At 37.9% G+C, this 18,405-nt stretch overlaps 1 protein-coding gene across 19 annotated transcripts in view; it reads left to right on the top strand.

The window, feature by feature from the left end:
- The window catches only part of LOC126297424 (inositol hexakisphosphate and diphosphoinositol-pentakisphosphate kinase), a 507,792-nt gene that overhangs the window by 392,109 nt on the left and 97,278 nt on the right, over positions 1-18,405 (top strand). For all 19 annotated transcript variants that reach the window (XM_049988233.1, XM_049988228.1, XM_049988227.1 and 16 more), the window contains 2 exons: positions 7,193-7,374; positions 17,586-17,783. In XM_049988233.1, coding sequence (XP_049844190.1) covers positions 7,193-7,374; positions 17,586-17,783 — 380 coding nt within the window. The remainder of the gene's footprint in view (positions 1-7,192; positions 7,375-17,585; positions 17,784-18,405) is intronic.

Genomic DNA, 18,405 nt, shown 5'->3' with positions numbered 1-18,405 from the left:
TCGCATTTTCTAACTTTCATCTGTTTGGCCCAATGAAAGATGCATTCCATGAGAAGCAGTATGTGGATCATGGGGAGGTTATTGATGCAGCAAGACATTGCCTCTGATGATGGCCAGTAGAGTGGTTCCATGTGGGCTTACAAGGCCTCCTAGTAACGTGGTGTAAGACGGTCACATTGAATAGAGATTATATTGAAAATTAGATCTATGTAGCCAAAAGAATGGGGAATAATATGGTGTATTGGAATCATGAATGAAACCAAGCTGCTTTCAGAAAAAATGTGGTGCATTGTTTATTGAATGCCCCCTTGTGTATCGTCATCATCATAATCATCATCATCATCATCAGTATTGCTCTGTTGTTGTCACCGTCACCGTTATCGTAATCATTGCTGTTGTTGTTGTTGTTGTTGTTGCTGCTGCTGCTGCTATGCATCTAATAGTGAACACTGCAAGAAATTTAGCCAGTCTCAGTGCTTTATAGATCTGACATGCTTCCCTATCTGGGCTGTGGAGTGAGTGATTAGTACAGCCAGTACATAAATGCATTAAGCTCTATCGAGCTTTGAGAAACAATTTTTGGCTACAGTAGTGGAATTTTAACATCACATAGTTGAGAGCCTTGTTTTCTTGTCTGGTTTATGAGATTCTCAAAGTCAGTATGGTTTTAGGTGTGGAATGGAATTGTTGCAACACATTTCTTAGCATGCAACATGTGGGACAACTGCTACACCCAGTTTGTGGTATGTCAGGTACATACAGGTTTACTTATACAGGTTCTATAGGTTTTTTTTTTTTTTTAAATTGCTCTTAAAGCTGAAATGGCTTGTGCGAAGAATGTGCAAAATAAATCTGTGTATCAGGGTTCTAAGAACCGTTACATTTCAACAAAGATGACTTTTACATGTCCTAGAGATGGTTAGCAGTTATAAAGAATACTGTTAATCTAAATATGCAAATTTACACCCTTTCTCATAGATGAAGCAAAGTACTTTGTGTGGGTTGTATTCAATAAGAAACAGCATATGGTGTGAATTAGGGAATTAGCTATTCATTCTGTTCCTAACTTGGCCGCATTAGGAGGCAATAACTGTGATTTCTTTTTTTTACCAGCTGATCTCCACCCAAAGACGTGCTGTGTTTCCTTCCTTTCTTCAGTTCATTTGGCTTTGAGGACAGTTCATAAGATGAACATGCTTTAGATTTTATAGCTGTGTGTGAAGTCCTGGCTTCTATGTAAACTAGTTAGTGGACATTTTTTAGGTTGTTACATTTTGTCTGGTTCATTGGTTTCAGGTTTGTTAGCCATCCATCATTATTTTCTACCTTTACAAATATATTTTTTTAAGATGCTAGATTTTGTTGTTGTTGTAGTAGCATACAATCTGCTGAACATTTGTGACAAGTTAAAACTATGTACTGGACTCTGACTCAAAGGGACAGGTAGTGGACCGCTAACTGTTGTTTGAGCACTCCTTATGTACAGACTCAGTTTCAATTCATAAGTTTTAAGTTATTGGAAATGTTCATTGGAGCATACATTGTGGGAGAACCACAAGAGAGTTTGAAACATGTGTTAAGCTAAAATTTTGATGACATTATGTGGATATGCATTGCTCAAAAACGTGTAATCAGAATAATTGCTGGAGCCCACCCACGGTCATCTTGCAGACGTCTATTTAAGGATCTGGGGATCCTCACAGTATATATATTCACTTATGAAATTTGTTGTTAATAATCCAGCCCAGTTCAAAAGTAATAGCAGTGTGCATAGCTATAACACCAGTAGAAAGGATGATCTTCACTATGCAGGGTTAAATCTGACTTTGGCACAGAAGGGGGTAAATTATGCTGCCACAAAAGTCTTTGGTCACCTACCAAACAGCATCAAAAGCCTGACAGATAGTCAACCAACATTTAAAAATAAATTAAAAGAATTTCTAGATGACAACTCCTTCTACTCATTGGCTGAATTTTTAGATATAAATTAAGGGAGGGGAAAAAACTAACTTTAAGCATTAGTGTCATGCAATATTTTGTGTAATGTAATATCTTGTACAGACATCTTTCATTAACCTGACACGTTCCACATCATTACGAAGTGTCGTATTCATGATCTATGGAACAAGTATTAATCTAATCTAATCTCTAATCTAATCTGTAGAGATGTTCTTCCATTTTATGAATGCTTATATTACCTATCGTGGGCTATGTAATTATATCCTAGAAATTAGTTTCATCATGTTGATGACATGCACTGAATCTTTTAGACTACCAAGTGAGATAAAGCATGACTAAGAAGTTCTCAGTTTCCAGCAGTGTCAACTGACTAAAATTTCATGAGCTGTTGGTCAAGCACCCCTTTGCCATAGTCAAGTAGTATGATTGCCATTGGACTGCTGGTGTGCCCTTATATATGCTAACTGCTGGCTGTGACATCATTGGTGTTCACAGCATCAACATATATAGGCATATCTTGACTCTGCATTCAGTGCATCTGCCTTATCTTCACAGTCACTGGATCCCCACACACGTTGCGCTGATCTGCAGGCCACTGTCTCTATTAAGGGTCTTGTTGGTGATTTTTATCTCAGTGGCTTCTTTAATTACACAGTCCCAGAAGCCATTAGTGCAAGGCATGATACAAGTTTTGTCGAATTTTATCTGATTATTGTTTTCTAAAGTAACCTCAACTTAAAGGAGTTTTTTCAGAGTAGCACTGGTGATAGAAACTCTTGTGCTGCTTCCTGCATTGTTCTATGATGCATACTGTTTGTCTGACATAAGAGTGGCCACACTTGTAAGGTATTCTGTTGACCCCATGTGTTTAAAGACATGCTGCATCTTTAACTGGTCTCAGTAATTGTATTTTTATTGAAGGCACGAAGATCAATTTGATACTGTGTATTTCTAGGAGGCAGCTTGTCTTGGCTGACACAGAGCTACAGAATGGCAAGAAAGCAGGTTTCCTTTCTGCACCTCATCAGTGGTCTTATTGAGATTTTTGCTTGAAATCCCTTCATTTATTTTATGAACATTGTAGCCACATTCCTAAGTACCTTGCATAGAAGGCTCAGCTTGTGGAGCAGGTTATCAGTATCTGGTATCATTGTTGCATGATTCATCAATATTTGTAACACAGTGTGGTTCTGGGTCAGGTTATGATGGCTTTTGGCATGCAAGTACAGAATGATGTGACTGGGTTTTGTATAGATGCTGTGGCCAAAGCATCCATTTTGTTTGTGGCAGAGGCTTTTTGAAATAGAATGCACTGGCAGTCAAACCATTTCACAATGGCAAAGGAGGGCTTGACTGAAAGCGTGTGGAGTTTTAATGGCTTGATGTGGCTAGAAACTAGAGAAGTTTTAATTCAATATCGCCACCATGAGACTCTGCATTCTTCAGAGATATAGCATGGATTCTCATGTAGGAGTAGTGAAGTTGTAAAACCTATTCCACCTATCAGGTTTAGGTATTCCATGGGGTCCTCAAATCACTTCATGCAATTTGCAGGATGACCTACTTTGACAGCCCGTGGCAAATTTCCTTCCCTGTTCTCATATAACTGAGCAAATGAGCAAATGCTCCAGATCAAAGACCTAAACATTGGTGGGATGTTAAATTCTGTTTATGTGACCTGTGTCATCCTGTTTTTGATAATTTTTTTCTGCTCCCCAGTTCCAATCTTCTGCAATGAGACCCAAGAAGAGTTTTGGGATGTAACACTGTCAGACAATATGGGGATACAGAACTGTAGGTTTCTACCTTTCCTACCTTTAGAGTCCTAAATGTATTCCCTCATAAAGATTCAAACTACTACCTCCAGGTTTAGTTGTGTCTCCCAGAACCAGTTTGAGTAGTGCTTAATTGATGTATTAGCAAATGTTCCATTGCCCCTTCCCTTCTTGAGCTGTAATTTACTACAGACTTCATCTGTATATCAAGTATGTTTACACCTTTGGAAAACCCAGCTTGTATGGATCTCAGATGTAGAAAGTATAATACAACACTGTGCACTATGGTCAAAAGCTTCTGAGACATGCATGCACACTTATGCATATGCATATGTACAGACACATAAGTGAGAGCTGGCTCGCAAACAGCTTAAACATTTATTGTCTTTCCTATGTGCATGTTGGCTGCTCAGAAAATTTGGTGAATTAAATCTCTAATATTCATAATTTCTCCTACCCTTCAATTTCATAACTTATGCCCAGTTAATTTGTAATATATTTGTGTTATACTATTCATGATTTTTCTCTTCCTCATTGGTTTTAACTCAAGTTCAGTGCCATGCTCCAGAGGAGTAAATCCAGAAACATCTTCAGTTTTATGCCGATGTATGATACCAGTAGGGGCATTTCCAAGAATATTGTTTATGTTACCTGTGTCATCATGTTTTTGATATTTTATCTGCTTCAACCATCTTGTGTAATCTTGCTTCCCAAACAGAATACCTGTTTAGCTACTGTATCTTCCCTAATTCTGATGCCTAGTAGGTCATTATCTTATTTCTACCATAAAGTTACTTTCATCTTTGTTTGTTTGTTCTTAATCTGAATTCTGTGTTTAGTAGTCTGATCACCCTTTCATCAGTTTGAAATTGTCCCTACTTGCAATAATGGTGTAGTTTGTGAACCTCCACACTGTTATCTGTTGCTCTTTGAGTTTTACTCCAGTCCTCATGTTTTCTTTCAATACAATCTTCTGGAACACAAAAGGTGAACAGTAGTTATAGTATCAATAAGCTGCAGCTGTGCTTTGCCCTCTTTCTTAACACAACTCACTGTATTTTTGTATTTATCCCTCCTAGGATTTAGACTTTACACAGGTTCACTAATTCCATGAAGATATCTTCGTTTTTCTTTATTTTTCCATTTATAATTGTTTCCCTGGTATCATTTTACCTTCCTCAAATTGAAACTGACCTTCATTTCAGTTCCGTACATTACTCCATCTGGCAGCTTACTAGCTGAGGGGCAGGGCTGACTGTCCAAAGTTCTCACATTTATCCACTTGTGTTCTCTTCATTTGTATGAGACATTTTCTGAAATTCTTACAAATTCTATAGAATAGATTTTTGGACATCAGTTCATAGAATTTGCTAGTTACTATAGTTTCAACTGATTGCAGAAACTCTAAAAGCATCTTGTCAAATCTGGCTTCAATTATTCAATAATGTAATGCTCTATGGAACTGTAATTACCTCACTGGCTTGCACATTTATTGTGCATGAATCTTCCCATTACTTGATGAGACGTCGTGTCCATTTTCCTTCTTTCTACCTGCATAGCCCCCAAATTCAGTGAGGCTTTCCTTCATCACATAGTGGATTAACATTTTGTTTATTATATATTTATTTAACCTGATCTGATTAGAAGTATCAAGCCCTCTCATACATCGGAACTGGGTTTCACACACACAATACTGTTTTCCATCGTTGTTACCTAAGCAATAACAATTTCAGTATGACAAAATGGTATTCAAATGTTTTGGGTGTCTATTGTCACAGTGTGAGTAATTAATATTGACTGTGAACGAATACAGTTAATACTGGCAATACTTGTGTTGTTGTTGTTGCTGCTGCTGCTGCTCTCACTAACAGATGATGATGATGATGATGATGATGATGATGATGATAGTGGCAGCTATAAAATGTATTTATAGGTTTTCGAGATAGATGCTTTTTGATATAGCGAGTTCTGGGGAAAGGAAATTTAAGGAGACTGCACCAGCTAAGAATACTCGGAAGTGAGAAAGGTATGGTTGGAAAGAAGAATGTACAAGGGTAACAAGTGCATACAAAGACAGTGGTAATCACTATTGTTGCTACAGTAGAAATGTCATTAACTCCCTTCTGAAGCAAGAGACATTATTTAGTTCTCTAATATAGTGCGGGAGGTTATTCCAGAATCAGGTTTCTGCTCACAAGAAGGACTTCGAGAAAGTGGCTAAATGGTGGAGTGGGACAGCAAGGGTTTTACTCTGACAGGAGTGGGTGTTTACATATTTTTCATGTAAAATTGCCTGTTTACCTCACTGTACCCAAATGTCAGGTTTATCTGGTATATCTGACATTGAATGGATTTCGTAAATGAGACTCTTGTGCACTTTGATTTTGCTTCTTGGTATTTATTATAGACTTAATTTCAGATAGAAATATATTACTTCCATCAAATTTCATCCTTTTAATTCTTCTGTACTTCTTTCACATCATCACTAATCCGGTGTAGTTCACAAAGTGTTAAGGATACCCATTATAAAAAACTGTATCGTCTCCCTCAGCTTTTGTTACCAGTCATGTCTTTTGCTGTCTCAGTTACTTCTTTCTGTTATCTAGCACTGTCATGCTAGTTAAATACCCACATCACTTCTAGCTTTCCCAGGGGTCGCCGCTATTTATCTAGGTTAAGATTATGATCCATGTCCATACAAAGTATCTGGTTATGTTTTGAGTGTAATGCTTGATTTCTTAATTTTATCTTACTACTATATTGTCCTTGTGTGTGTGTGTGTGTGTGAGGTGTGAGGTGTGAGGTGAGAGAGAGAGAGAGAGAGAGAGAGAGAGAGAGAGAGAGAGAGAGAGACTTAGCTTTTCTATACCTACTTACCTTGTTATTTTTAATGAGAGTATTCAGTAAAACCAGTTGAAACCTCACATAGAACTCTTGATGTTTTTCTACACTGACACGTACTTTCTCACCCTGCCTTTGTCTTGACTGATTCTTTGCTCTTGATAGTATAAGAGTGAAGAGTTAAAGTTTTCATCTCCTGTTACATATTTTATTAATTTAAGATTTCCCTCATGTATCCTCTTTTGCAATAATCAGTTTGTGGCTTAGATGTTCAAATGTGTACACTAGTAGTTGGTATTAGCTCTGTTTCATTTGAGAGAGTAGTAATTAACTCACTGCACAGCTCATAGTAACCTACTCTGTTAAATGCATTTTTGTTAATAACTATGCCTATGTTTGTTATACAATTTTCTCGTGCACTTGTTGTTGCACTGTTGTTACCTGACTAAGAACTTGAATATGCATCCACAAACTATCCATTGAGGTTATTTACATTGTGTCTTCAGTCTGTCAAAGATGATTTATTATGATGAATTTTCACTGTGTAAAGTGGTAATAATAATTGCTGGTTGCTGTTGACTGCAATTACGTATTTTCAAAATTAATAAATGATGCAGGTCACCATTGGCAAAAGGAATCAGCAGTACTGAGGCTTCAGAGTTGGCGTTACGTCTGGCATGTGAAGTTTATGGCCAACAGAGCAACAGGAGCTCATCATATGGGGGTGATGAACCACCGAGTCCTGATGGTGAATTCCGCTCAAAGAGCTATGAAAATAGGAGGAGAGAGAGAAGTGCAGGTAGTATTTCATATACGCCTGGTTTCGTGGTTTGTGTGTGTGTGTGTGTGTGTGTGTGTGTGTGTGTGTGTGTGTGTGTGTGTGTGTGGACATTAGTGCCATGGTTATCTCTTAGAACATTCCTCTCATAAATATTATTAGCAACACTGTGTTTCATAGACGTAATGTGCATGTATTTCTGTAAGTTGTGCACAGATATCCTCCTGTCTGTTCAGAGAATTTACTTAAACATTGAATATGGAATTAGCTTTTAAGTTTTAAAAATTTTGTTATTTATTATGGGGATGTACAGGACGTATGGGCAAAGTTTAAGCAGATTGTAAATCGTGGTCTGGAGAGGTATGTTCCTAGTAAGTGGATCAAAGGTGGAAAAGACCCTCCATGGTTTCCTAACGAAATTTTGAGGATGCTGAGGAAGCAGAGGCTGTTACACTCCCAGTTCAAAAGGGAACGCACAAATGATGACAAGCGCAGGTTAGTAGAGATTCGTGCATCTGTGAAAAGATATATGCATCACGCATGCAACTACTACCACTGTCACACCTTAGCAAAAGATGTGACAGAGAACCTGTGGAGATTCTTGTCTTACATGAAACCACTAAGCAGATCTAAGGCTTTCATTCATTCCCTAGTTGACCGGTCTGTTGTGTCAGTTGAAGATAGCAAAATGAAAGCCGAAGTTTTCAATTTCACATTCAATAAATCATTCACTCAAGGCAATTATACAAACATACTGTTATTTGACCGTCAGGCAGACTATCGGATGGACAACATAGTAATAAGCATCCCTGGTATAGAGAAGCAACTGAAACATTTGAAAGCAAATAAATCACCAGATCTGGATGGAATCCCAGTTTAAATTTATAAAGAGCACTCTACAGCATTGGCCCCTTACCTAGATTGCATTTATCGTGAATCTCTCACCCAACACTAAGTCGAAGCCTCCGGAAAAAGGTGCAGGTCACTCCAATATATAAGAAGGGTAAAAGGACACACACTCAAATTTACAGACCAATATCCTAACTTTTGTTTGCTTGAACATATTCTCAGTTTAAATGTAATAAACTTTCTTGAAACTGAGTAGCTTATGTCAATGAATCAGCATGCTTTTAGAAGGCACCACTCATGCAAAACTCAGGTTGCATTCTTCTCGCATGATATACTGAGAACCATGGATGAAGGCAGACAGGTGGATTCCGTATTTCTAGATTTCCAGAAAGTATTTGACTTGTTCTTTTTACATTGCTGCCCTGGCTGACACACTGCATGCCACAGCATGCAAACAAAAGGTGCAAACTGTTTACCATTACTCTGAACTGTGGAAATAGGAGCAGAATCAAAGTCACCTGCTCTTCCATTGTACAAATCCTGACATTCCACTAATTCCAAATCCTGTTGCAAGCTAGAATCAGGATAATGAAATCTTCTAGTGAAGTATCTAACATTTCAGATGGATCATGTCATGAAATCCTGACACAGCATCTTGGAATGCATTGTATTGCCACAGAGTTCATTCCACAGGAACAAGAAACGTAGCACAACCACTAAATAGTGCTGAAAGGAAGTATGAATGAAAGTCACTGGAAAGAACAGCCTCCGCAAAGCACAAGAAACACAGTCAGTTGCAGAGCTAATGGTCTGTAACACACATGCACACTGATAAAGAAGCAGTGTAGCAGGCGCGCACAGCAAATGAATGCAGTTCTGCAAGAAATACACAATAAATATCATCAACAATTGTTTGTATGGTGAGAGTAGAAATGAGTAGGAACCAAATGTAGTTTTTCCCTTGTCATCATATGTGTGGTCGTTCAGCTGATAGATGCCGAGGATTCAGTGGGTTCTGTGACAGAAAATCAAAAGAATGAGATCCATACAATGTTTGATAAACTACTACTACTTGAATAAAAGCAAGTGCAGATCAATGTCCAATGTGAGTCCTCAAGAAAGGCCAAGTCAGCTATCTGTAATAGCTGCAGAGGCTGAATAACAGTTCTCAGACTTGACTGACAGAGTTGTGAGACTAGACTGGACGAGGAATGGTCAGTGCGGGGTCCTTTACACTGGCTGTGCAGGCTGAGGTCTCTTGGAGCTGGAGCTGGCCGCAGAGAATGTCTCTTGGACAGTGCAGTCGCATGGATCACTACCAACTTCTAGACTTTGGCTGGTGTGGTGTGGTATCCATAGCACATGATACCACACATATGAGGCCTCTTCAAAAAATTCCAGAACATTTGTAATTTTGCGCCAATGGTGTGTTGGAGTGAAATGAAGTTGTTGTTCCCGCCAGAAGTTTCATTGTTGTATATCTCTTATTGTTCAGTGCTGTATTGAGTAAAACGTGCTTGCACAGTTTGCGAATTTTGCGATGGCAGAGTTAGAGGAACAATGCGTCTGCATTACGTTTTGTGTGAAACTTGAGAAAACCTTTACAGAAGCACACCAAATGATGCAGGAAACCTATAGCGATGAGTGCTTAAGCCATACTCAGTGTTACGAATGGTTCACACAGTTTAAAAATGGCTAGACAGAAGTTGAAGATGACCCTCATTCACGACACCCTTTGACTTCTACCAGTGATGCTTGTGTCAGGAACATCAATGAAATTGTGTGTACCAATCCAAGATTGACTGTCTGAGAGATTATAGAAGAATCTAACATTTCAGTTGGATCATGTCATGAAATCCTGACACAGCATCTTGGAATGCATTGTATTGCCACCAAGTTCATTCCACAGCTCATGAGTCAAGACCAGAAAGACCTTCACCTTGCAGTCTATGAATACCTTTTATATGAGCCAGAGATGTTCCTGAAGAGAATCTTAACTGAAGATGAAATGTCGGTCTATGGTTATGATGTTGAGACTAAGATTCAATCTTCACAATGGGTTGGGGTAAGGATCTCCAAGACAAAAGAAAGCTCATCAGATCAGATCAAATGTCAAAGCCATGCTGATAGTTTTCTTTGACTTTGAAGGATTAGTTCATCATGAATTTGTGCCACAGGGCCAAACTGTTAATCGGTGGTACTATTGGGATGAGTTGTGATGCTTGTAAGAAAATGTGAGAAATAAAAGGCCTGAAACATTGTGAGAAAATTCATGGCTCTTGCACCATGATAATGCACCTGCACATTCGTTCCTGGTGACGCAGTGGTTAGCACACTGGACTCGCATTCGGGAGGACGACGGTTCAATCCCGTCTCGAGCCATCCTGATTTAGGTTTTCCGTGATTTCCCTAAATCGTTTCAGGCAAATGCCAGGATGGTTCCTTTGAAATGGCATGGCTGATTTCCTTCCCAATTCTTCCCTAACCTGAGCTTGCGCTCCGTCTCTAATGACCTCGTTGTCGACGGGACGTTAAACACTAACCACTACCACCACTATTGCACAGAACTGAAATCACTGTGCTGCCTCATCCTCCATGCCTGACCCCTGCCAATTTTTTTTATTTTGAAAGTTGAAAATCCTCTTGAAAGGCTGAAAATTTGCAACAAGAAATGAGATAAAAGAAAATTTGCAGCTGGTGCTTGGTGTAGTCCAGCAAGAGGCATACCAAGACTGCTTCTGGAAAGGGAAACAGCATTGGGAGCAGCGTATCAGTTGTGTAGGTGAGTATTTTGAAGGAGACCATGCACAATACAAGGGTAAGTGTGGAAAAATTTTGCGGACAAAACGCTGGAATTTTTTGGACAGACCTTGCGTATTATTATTGTAGTTAACAACATCTGGGGCAATGTGAACTCCAGTAGAGAGTGCCGAGTCAAGAAAGAAGCAAGTTGAAATGAGAGACGAATCATTTAATTCTGCTAACATAACAGAGAATGGTGAACAGCTGCCAGGAACAGAATTGGTGACTGAGGTGAGAGAGCAAAGAGTAGGGCAACTCCTGTGTCAGGAGTGGTAAATCAGTTTATTGTATCTTGCTTAGTCCCTACAGAGCATCATCTCTCACAGTAAAGTGTTGAATGGGCTGACACGGCAACTTCTTGCAAGCTGTCTTTTCAAATCGAGGGAAGAAATATGAGGTGAGGAAGTCTTCTCTGTGTTAGTGCTGGGGTCTAAAGGTCTGATATTTCTTTGCTTTCTGTACTTTTCAAGACTGACAAAAGCTACTCAGAAGAGTAAGGTATATAAACATAGACTTACACATCACTGATAACATATTTTTGTACAGCAAGGTCTGCGTCATAGTGACTTAGAATGTTGCAAGGGATGCTCTTGCAACATCCTGTTCTAGAATCTTTCTTCCTCTCACTGACAGCACTGGAGAGGCATTTCAGATCCAAAGAGCTACTGCTCCTTTCTTATCTGAGTTACCGATCACTCACTCCACTCAAGAGTCAAGCTCTTTGAAACAGTCTGCAATGACTAACCCCTCATACCCATTAATAGGTAGTGCATCAGTTTCGAACCAATAGGAAAAAGAGTCCAAAAAAGTGAGCTCCCACTTTCACCAGTCGTCGCCATCATTTATACGGAACATTTTGAGGAGGAAGGGTGCGAAATCAACCCGTTGGAAACTATCTGTTCTGTCAGATATATTGATGACACTTTCATTATGTGGCCACATGGAAGAGACAAGCATGAATTATTTCCTCGTGCATCTCAATTCCCTACACCAGAATATCCATTTTACCATGGTAGTCAAAGTGGATGTAGTGATCCCCGTTCTGGATGTCCTGGTAAAAAGAACAGTGGACAGCACATTGGGTGGCTGTATGTACCGCAAGAAGATGCACACTGATCTATACTTACATGTGATCAGCTGGCACCAACTGGTGCAGAGGAATGGCATGCTCAAGGCATTGGTACATGGCACTCACAGCCTCACTAAAATCCTTAAACATCTGAGGATGGTGTTCCACAACAACTGCTACACGGAGTGGCAAATTCAGAGAACTCTACCTCCTACACAAACAGTACAACCAATAGAAACAAAAAAGTAACCTCAGAAGGATGTGGCCATTGAATATATTCCATTTTGTGGCACCTTATGTGCAAAGCTAGATCGAATTCTTCGGAAACATCAAGTGAAACTGTCTGCCATCTGCCAAATAAAACACAGGCACTGCTTAGTAGTGCCAATGACTACCATGAACTATAAAAATCTGAGGTCTATTAGGTCCCCTGCCAATGTGGCAAACATACATAGGTTAAACACTGCATGCTGTTGAAGATTGTTTCCATGTACACCAACAGCATGCCAGACTGCAACAGTGGAACAAGTTGGCAGTCACAGAACATTGCCTACTGAAATTACATGAAGTGCATTACACCCATGCTCAGGTTCCAACACAGACATCTAACTTGTGGGACTGTGTCACTATGTCATTAAAGAATATGTCAAGACATTATGTCATTAAAGAATCTGTTGAGATTGAGGTTAGGGAACTGCTGATCAGTTGGGATCATGTCCACATCCTGAGAAGGCTGGGAGGAGATACAAAGCATGCTCCAGCTCCTAGGTAAATAATTTGTCATTGCATCTGATGATGGCAATGTGGTCACTTGCTGAAATATTCTACCTGTTGGATACTGACATCTGGCCATTCACTCATGAACTATTACACCATAGATTATACTGGGAGAAGTTGAAGAAACGCTTAACACATGTTTTAAACCATATATGAGAAACAGAATAACTGATAGCATGTTTAGTTTCAACTAGCAGGTTCTTTCTTTGAGTAATAACAAACAAGAATGAGAGTGAAGTTTTGGGAAATTCATCAACCAGGTGTCACAATAAAAAGAAAAAGGAAATGTTGCTTCTCTCTGCCTGCCATCATATTTTAATAAAAAACTGTGGGTATCTTAGATAAAATGGGAGAGTTTTAATAGATGGAAAGTGTAAAGACACTTAAGCATGTATAGATGTGTGACAAGTATGTCCCTCAATGCAAGGAATTGATCTGCAATACTTGTGGTGGTGGTGGTGGTGGTGGTGGTGGTGGTGGTGAAGAATTTGTCTTGCTCATTGTTGCAATGATGGAATCTTTAGGTTGGGAGTCACTTTAGTGTCTATCAAACTCTAGTTTACTTTCTATAATCTAAACCCAGGTTAAACATTAGTGTGATGGGTGCTATACTGTGGTGGGTTTTGGGTGCAGAGAACTATCATTCTGGGTTCAGAAACCTCAAGGATGTTTGTATTCCTTAATTCTGATTTACACATAATGGATGTTTGTGCTGAAATATCGTCTACTCTAATATAGGTTTGAACCAGAATTGGAATTTACAGGGTGCTCATGCTTGTAGTTATGTGCTAAATAGGCATAATGATTATACAAGTTGTGAAACAGGTGCCATATTGTAACATTACCAACCTGTTACTTCACCTCATGTCTTGTGGATGCTCATCTTCACCAATCTTCTTTCTGGACACTGAATAACATAGTGTCACATAGGTGTTGACATTTTGACTACATAAATGCAGACTGACTGAAATCTACATCATGAATCATAGGCTGTTTGAATAATGAATGCTAGCTACTGACTGACTGAATCAAACATATAATGTAGTGTCGGAAATGGTTGAATGCTAGCCCACAACTGATTCAGGCTTTGTGCATGATGCCTTTTTGTAGATGTGTGTATTTTGTAAAATTACAAATTGATAAAATGCTACGCAGTTCCATGTTAGATAAAAGACAGACAAATTAAAAGAGAGAAGGGTACAATGGGCAATGAAGAAAGTTTGAAATGCTGACTTGTATGTATAGAAAATGGCAAAACTGCTCTTTAATGGGGGAGCAGTTTAAGATGCACAGGGACTCCCAAAATCCACCAAGAAGTTTGAAAAAGTGACATCTTATAATTTGAATAGTTAACAAACTAGAAAGTTGTTTAAGTGAAAGTATACTTGTTAGGAAACTGAAAAATGAGGGGCTACAAAATCGTACACCTACGTGTAGGAAAGAAGTATGTTTTAAGGTTTGAACATACTAGAATGGGAAAATTTTGAATATGAATAACTTTTGAAAAATTATGTATCTGGAAAAAGTGAAATGTTTATTGAAAAGTGGAAAATAGGTATTTTTAATGAGCTATGTTTATCTCAAAATAAACAGGTTTTAGCATCATTGAATTTTTACATCCCCATGGTTTGCATGTATAGTAAATCATGAATATTTTTGCAAATAATGTTTTTGTATGAAACCTACTGTTTTCATTGACAGTTGTTGAATTATTAAGTCCAGTACTAAAGTTTAATGAATTAATGCTTGTACAAGAATGCAGTAATTTATTGTAACTATCATATTTGGACTACCAGTGAAAAGATGTCAGAAAAGAAAAAAGTAATATTGGTGTAAGGAGTGACATAAGAAAAAGTAGGATAATCTCATCTCTGTTACATCATATGTCCTGTATCATACTGCTGTGTACTACTATAGTTCTGGGCCATTCATTTATGTCGAGTATTGTGTTTATTGTGCTAGTACAGTCTGTAGAGAAGCATTTGTACTAGAGCAATTCAGTGGGTCTGGTTAACCACTGAGTAAGTTGGAACAATGTGTAGTGCATTTCCTCTGATTATCACTGGTAACCCTGTAGGAACTGATGAACAAAAGTAGTTCAACCAGAGCAAATGGCGGGGGCACTCATGTGAGTGGAGTGTAGCTAGTTAGTGGATCCAAAAAGTAATCAATGAGTAAATTGAAGCTTCCCACTAGTGTATTTATCTACAGTGTTATCATTGGAAGCAGTGAGGAAGCATGAGGGGTGGTCATTTCACAAAATGCGGTGGACATACATTGACACTATGTGTTCTGATAACTTTGTATCATACAGAGAAGCAGGCATGTTGAAGTTTAGATAGATCCATAAATTATTCTTGCAGTAGTGCTCTGTCTGAGAATATTACTTCATTTGTAATTGGATTTATTTATTTATCTATTTATTTATTTTTATTTCAAAACAGAGATTGGATATGTAGTGTGTTTCTGAAAGAATGGAATACCAAAAATGAGTTGTATTTCACTTATGTGGGTTGTAGTATGTCATACGTGCAAAATGTCTATATATATATATATATATATATATATATATATATATATATATATATATATATATATATATATATATATATATATATATATATTTAATAGGGTTTTTGGGTGTTGAACTACAGTAGTTTGCTGAAATATGAGATAATTACTTGTAGATTGCAGTTCTGAATTTCTAACAGTAATGGAAATTCCCAGATTGAGCAATATGCAAAATAAGGGAATGGCAACCACTCACCTATAGGAGATTGATGTGTGGAGCACAGAAACACAACAGAAAACAGCATTCATACTAGCTTTCAAGCAAAAGCTATTTTTCAGGCAATAGTACACACATTCACACACACAACTACATGGACATCCAAACACACACTCCCCTGGCCATGGCGAGTAGCCCCTGGAGTAGGCATGTGGGTGTTTGTGTGGTTATGTGTTCAAATTTGTGTACTTGTGCTTGAAAAAGAGCTAGAACTCGAAAGACAACATGAACGATGTTTTATGTTGTGTGTTTCTGTGCTCCATGCACCAACCTGCTATAGGTGAGTGGTTGCATTTCCCTTATTTCACATCTAGTTCTGAGTATTTAAATGAATTACAGGTGAATAAGAATCAGTCTTCATCGGCCAGGCACAATGGGACATATGCCGAAGTTCTTCAGTTTTTGATATTTGTTAAATAGTTAATTTTTTTTAGGTATACAATGATTTTGAGTAGCAAAGAACTAACTGAAAATGTAATAACTTATGGAGAATGTATAAAGAGCAGCACAAAACATGTAGAACTACTGGAATCAAAGAAACACAGACCTTAATTAAAAAGAAAAGGGAGGTTATCTGCATCTCAGTGGTTAATATGGTTAAGAGCACATATTTTTCACTCTGTATGAGACTGCAGTGACTATTTGTCAAAGTAAAAATAGCTTAGATACTTTTTGATACATTGAAGATATGTGACTCAATTGGGAGAAAACAAAAAACTGAAGTAAAAAGGATATAAAAGAAAAAGATGCCTCATCTGATATGTGGGATTCAAACAAGAGACACTACCCAGAGACTACAAAAGCCACCTGTTGAAAATTCCGTATCTTCCTATTCAGTTGCAACAACTTTTAGGTATTGATTTAAATACTGTGAAAGCTGGGTATCTGGGAAACTGGCTCTCGTGACAACAGTAGATTGCACAGATGATGATATATTTCATAAGAGTAAATAGAAAAGAATTAACTAAGGAAATGTAGCCCAAGATGACAGTCTTAAATTTCCCTATTTTGTATAGTCTCCTCCATTGCATTGGATTCCATTCCAGTGACCTTTATTCAGTGGGTATCATCCTGAGTCTGTCATGGGTGTTGTTTAAGAACCTCCCTCATTTCCAAAAGTGTCCCCTTTCACGTTTCCTCTCTTCATGTTTCAAACAAGTATTTGTTGGTGAATTGTTGACTCTCAAGCCTGTTATTTGTGTTCAAATCAGCTTATGAATTTGGTGAGTATCAGCTTCCATTTTCCTTTTTCAATAGACTCCAATTCCTCAATAAGAGGTGTAAAAATCTGGGTTTTGTGGTATGTCACTGTTTGTATTACCATTGTTTCTGTGCAGCAATAGCCATTTATCATTTAAGTAAGTCATCTTTCTATGGTCTAAATTTCAGATATCTCTGTGATTGATTCAGTAATGTTTTTATCTTCTTTTGACTTTCATGAATTAAGTGCAGAAGTCTTTGTATTTTTAATCTGATTTTGTTTCAAATTTTCATATAATTCTAAACATAACATATGTGTTTCCCTTTCCCCTATTAATGTCTTCATCCCTACTAATTTTCCTTATTTATGTTGATTTACATTTTTGGACCTCATAAAAAAAAATTAACACCCTTTGATTACTAATGGTCTCACTCTGCTTTATTCCCATTCTCATAATTTTTTGTTTCTAACTCAAATAAAACTTATAATGTGCAATTTTCTCATGTACCTCTATGTCTTAAATCCCATTCTCTCTCATTTTGTTATGTTTTCATCTCTACTCTTTTCTGGAACTCTTACTTTTTTGTTAAACATGTAAGTCAAAAGAGCATCTGCAAAATTAACAAATTTTGGAAAACATTGTTACTTAACACTTCCATCGCCTTTATCGCGTTCAAAGTCTTCCCCAAGCCTTATGCCTAAACCCGCACCTGTTGTAGAAACAATCCCTACACCATCTTTTTCAGATCGTATTGCATCATGGCGGCACAACGCACAGAAAGAGACCTGTTATCTTAGGATGCTGGGATTCCCTGTTGAAGGTTCTGGATTTAAACTGCAGAGGAAAGTGGGTGCTTCTACAAGGAGTCTTTTCAGCACTGCAGTCATTAGTGGGTCATCTAGTGCTCCCAATTTACGAGTTTCAACAGTTTCTAATGTTTCTGGTGAGTCACTGCTTCACTGCTGAATAGTTCATTAAAAATTTTGTCTGTGTTATGGGCAAATGAATAAAATTTGTTAAGCGCAAGTACATATGTGCAAGTTCAGGGGTTGTCGAAAGACTTGTTTCGCTTCCAAACATTATTCTTGGCTGGTGTTTTAGCAGGTGTCAATTTTATTGATGATTTTGTATTTTAGCATTGTCTGATGTTGTATTGGTCGCATTTGTTATAGCAGCAGATTGAAAAAAATGATAAACTATTGTGTTCATGTTATTGAAAAAATATGTAATTGTGAAACATTTAATCAATGTATGAGTTTTTTTAAAGATTGTCTGTCTGTTGCTTTGTTTACAATTCTGAAACCATTTTGTACCTGAGAGAAAGTCATTACTTGAAGGATACAGCACTTGATCAATTTCGGGTGCACAGTGTGGCATAATATGCTACAATAATTTGTATAATGCCCCGTATGTTCATTTTATTTAGTGTATCATGAAGCTATAAACAGCTGTAACAGTCTGCAGACGTCATTAAAGGTTACTTTCCATAACGTGCAATAGACAGAAAGACAATTTGCTTCTCAGTCTGACAGTTAAAGTTTGTAGTCAGTCATGTACCCTTCAGT

The sequence above is a fragment of the Schistocerca gregaria genome, chromosome X (genome assembly GCF_023897955.1).
Source record: "Schistocerca gregaria isolate iqSchGreg1 chromosome X, iqSchGreg1.2, whole genome shotgun sequence".
NCBI lineage: Eukaryota > Metazoa > Arthropoda > Insecta > Orthoptera > Acrididae > Schistocerca > Schistocerca gregaria.
The sequence above is the reverse complement of the archived record's forward strand: the minus strand, read 5'-3'. Positions and strand labels throughout refer to the sequence as shown.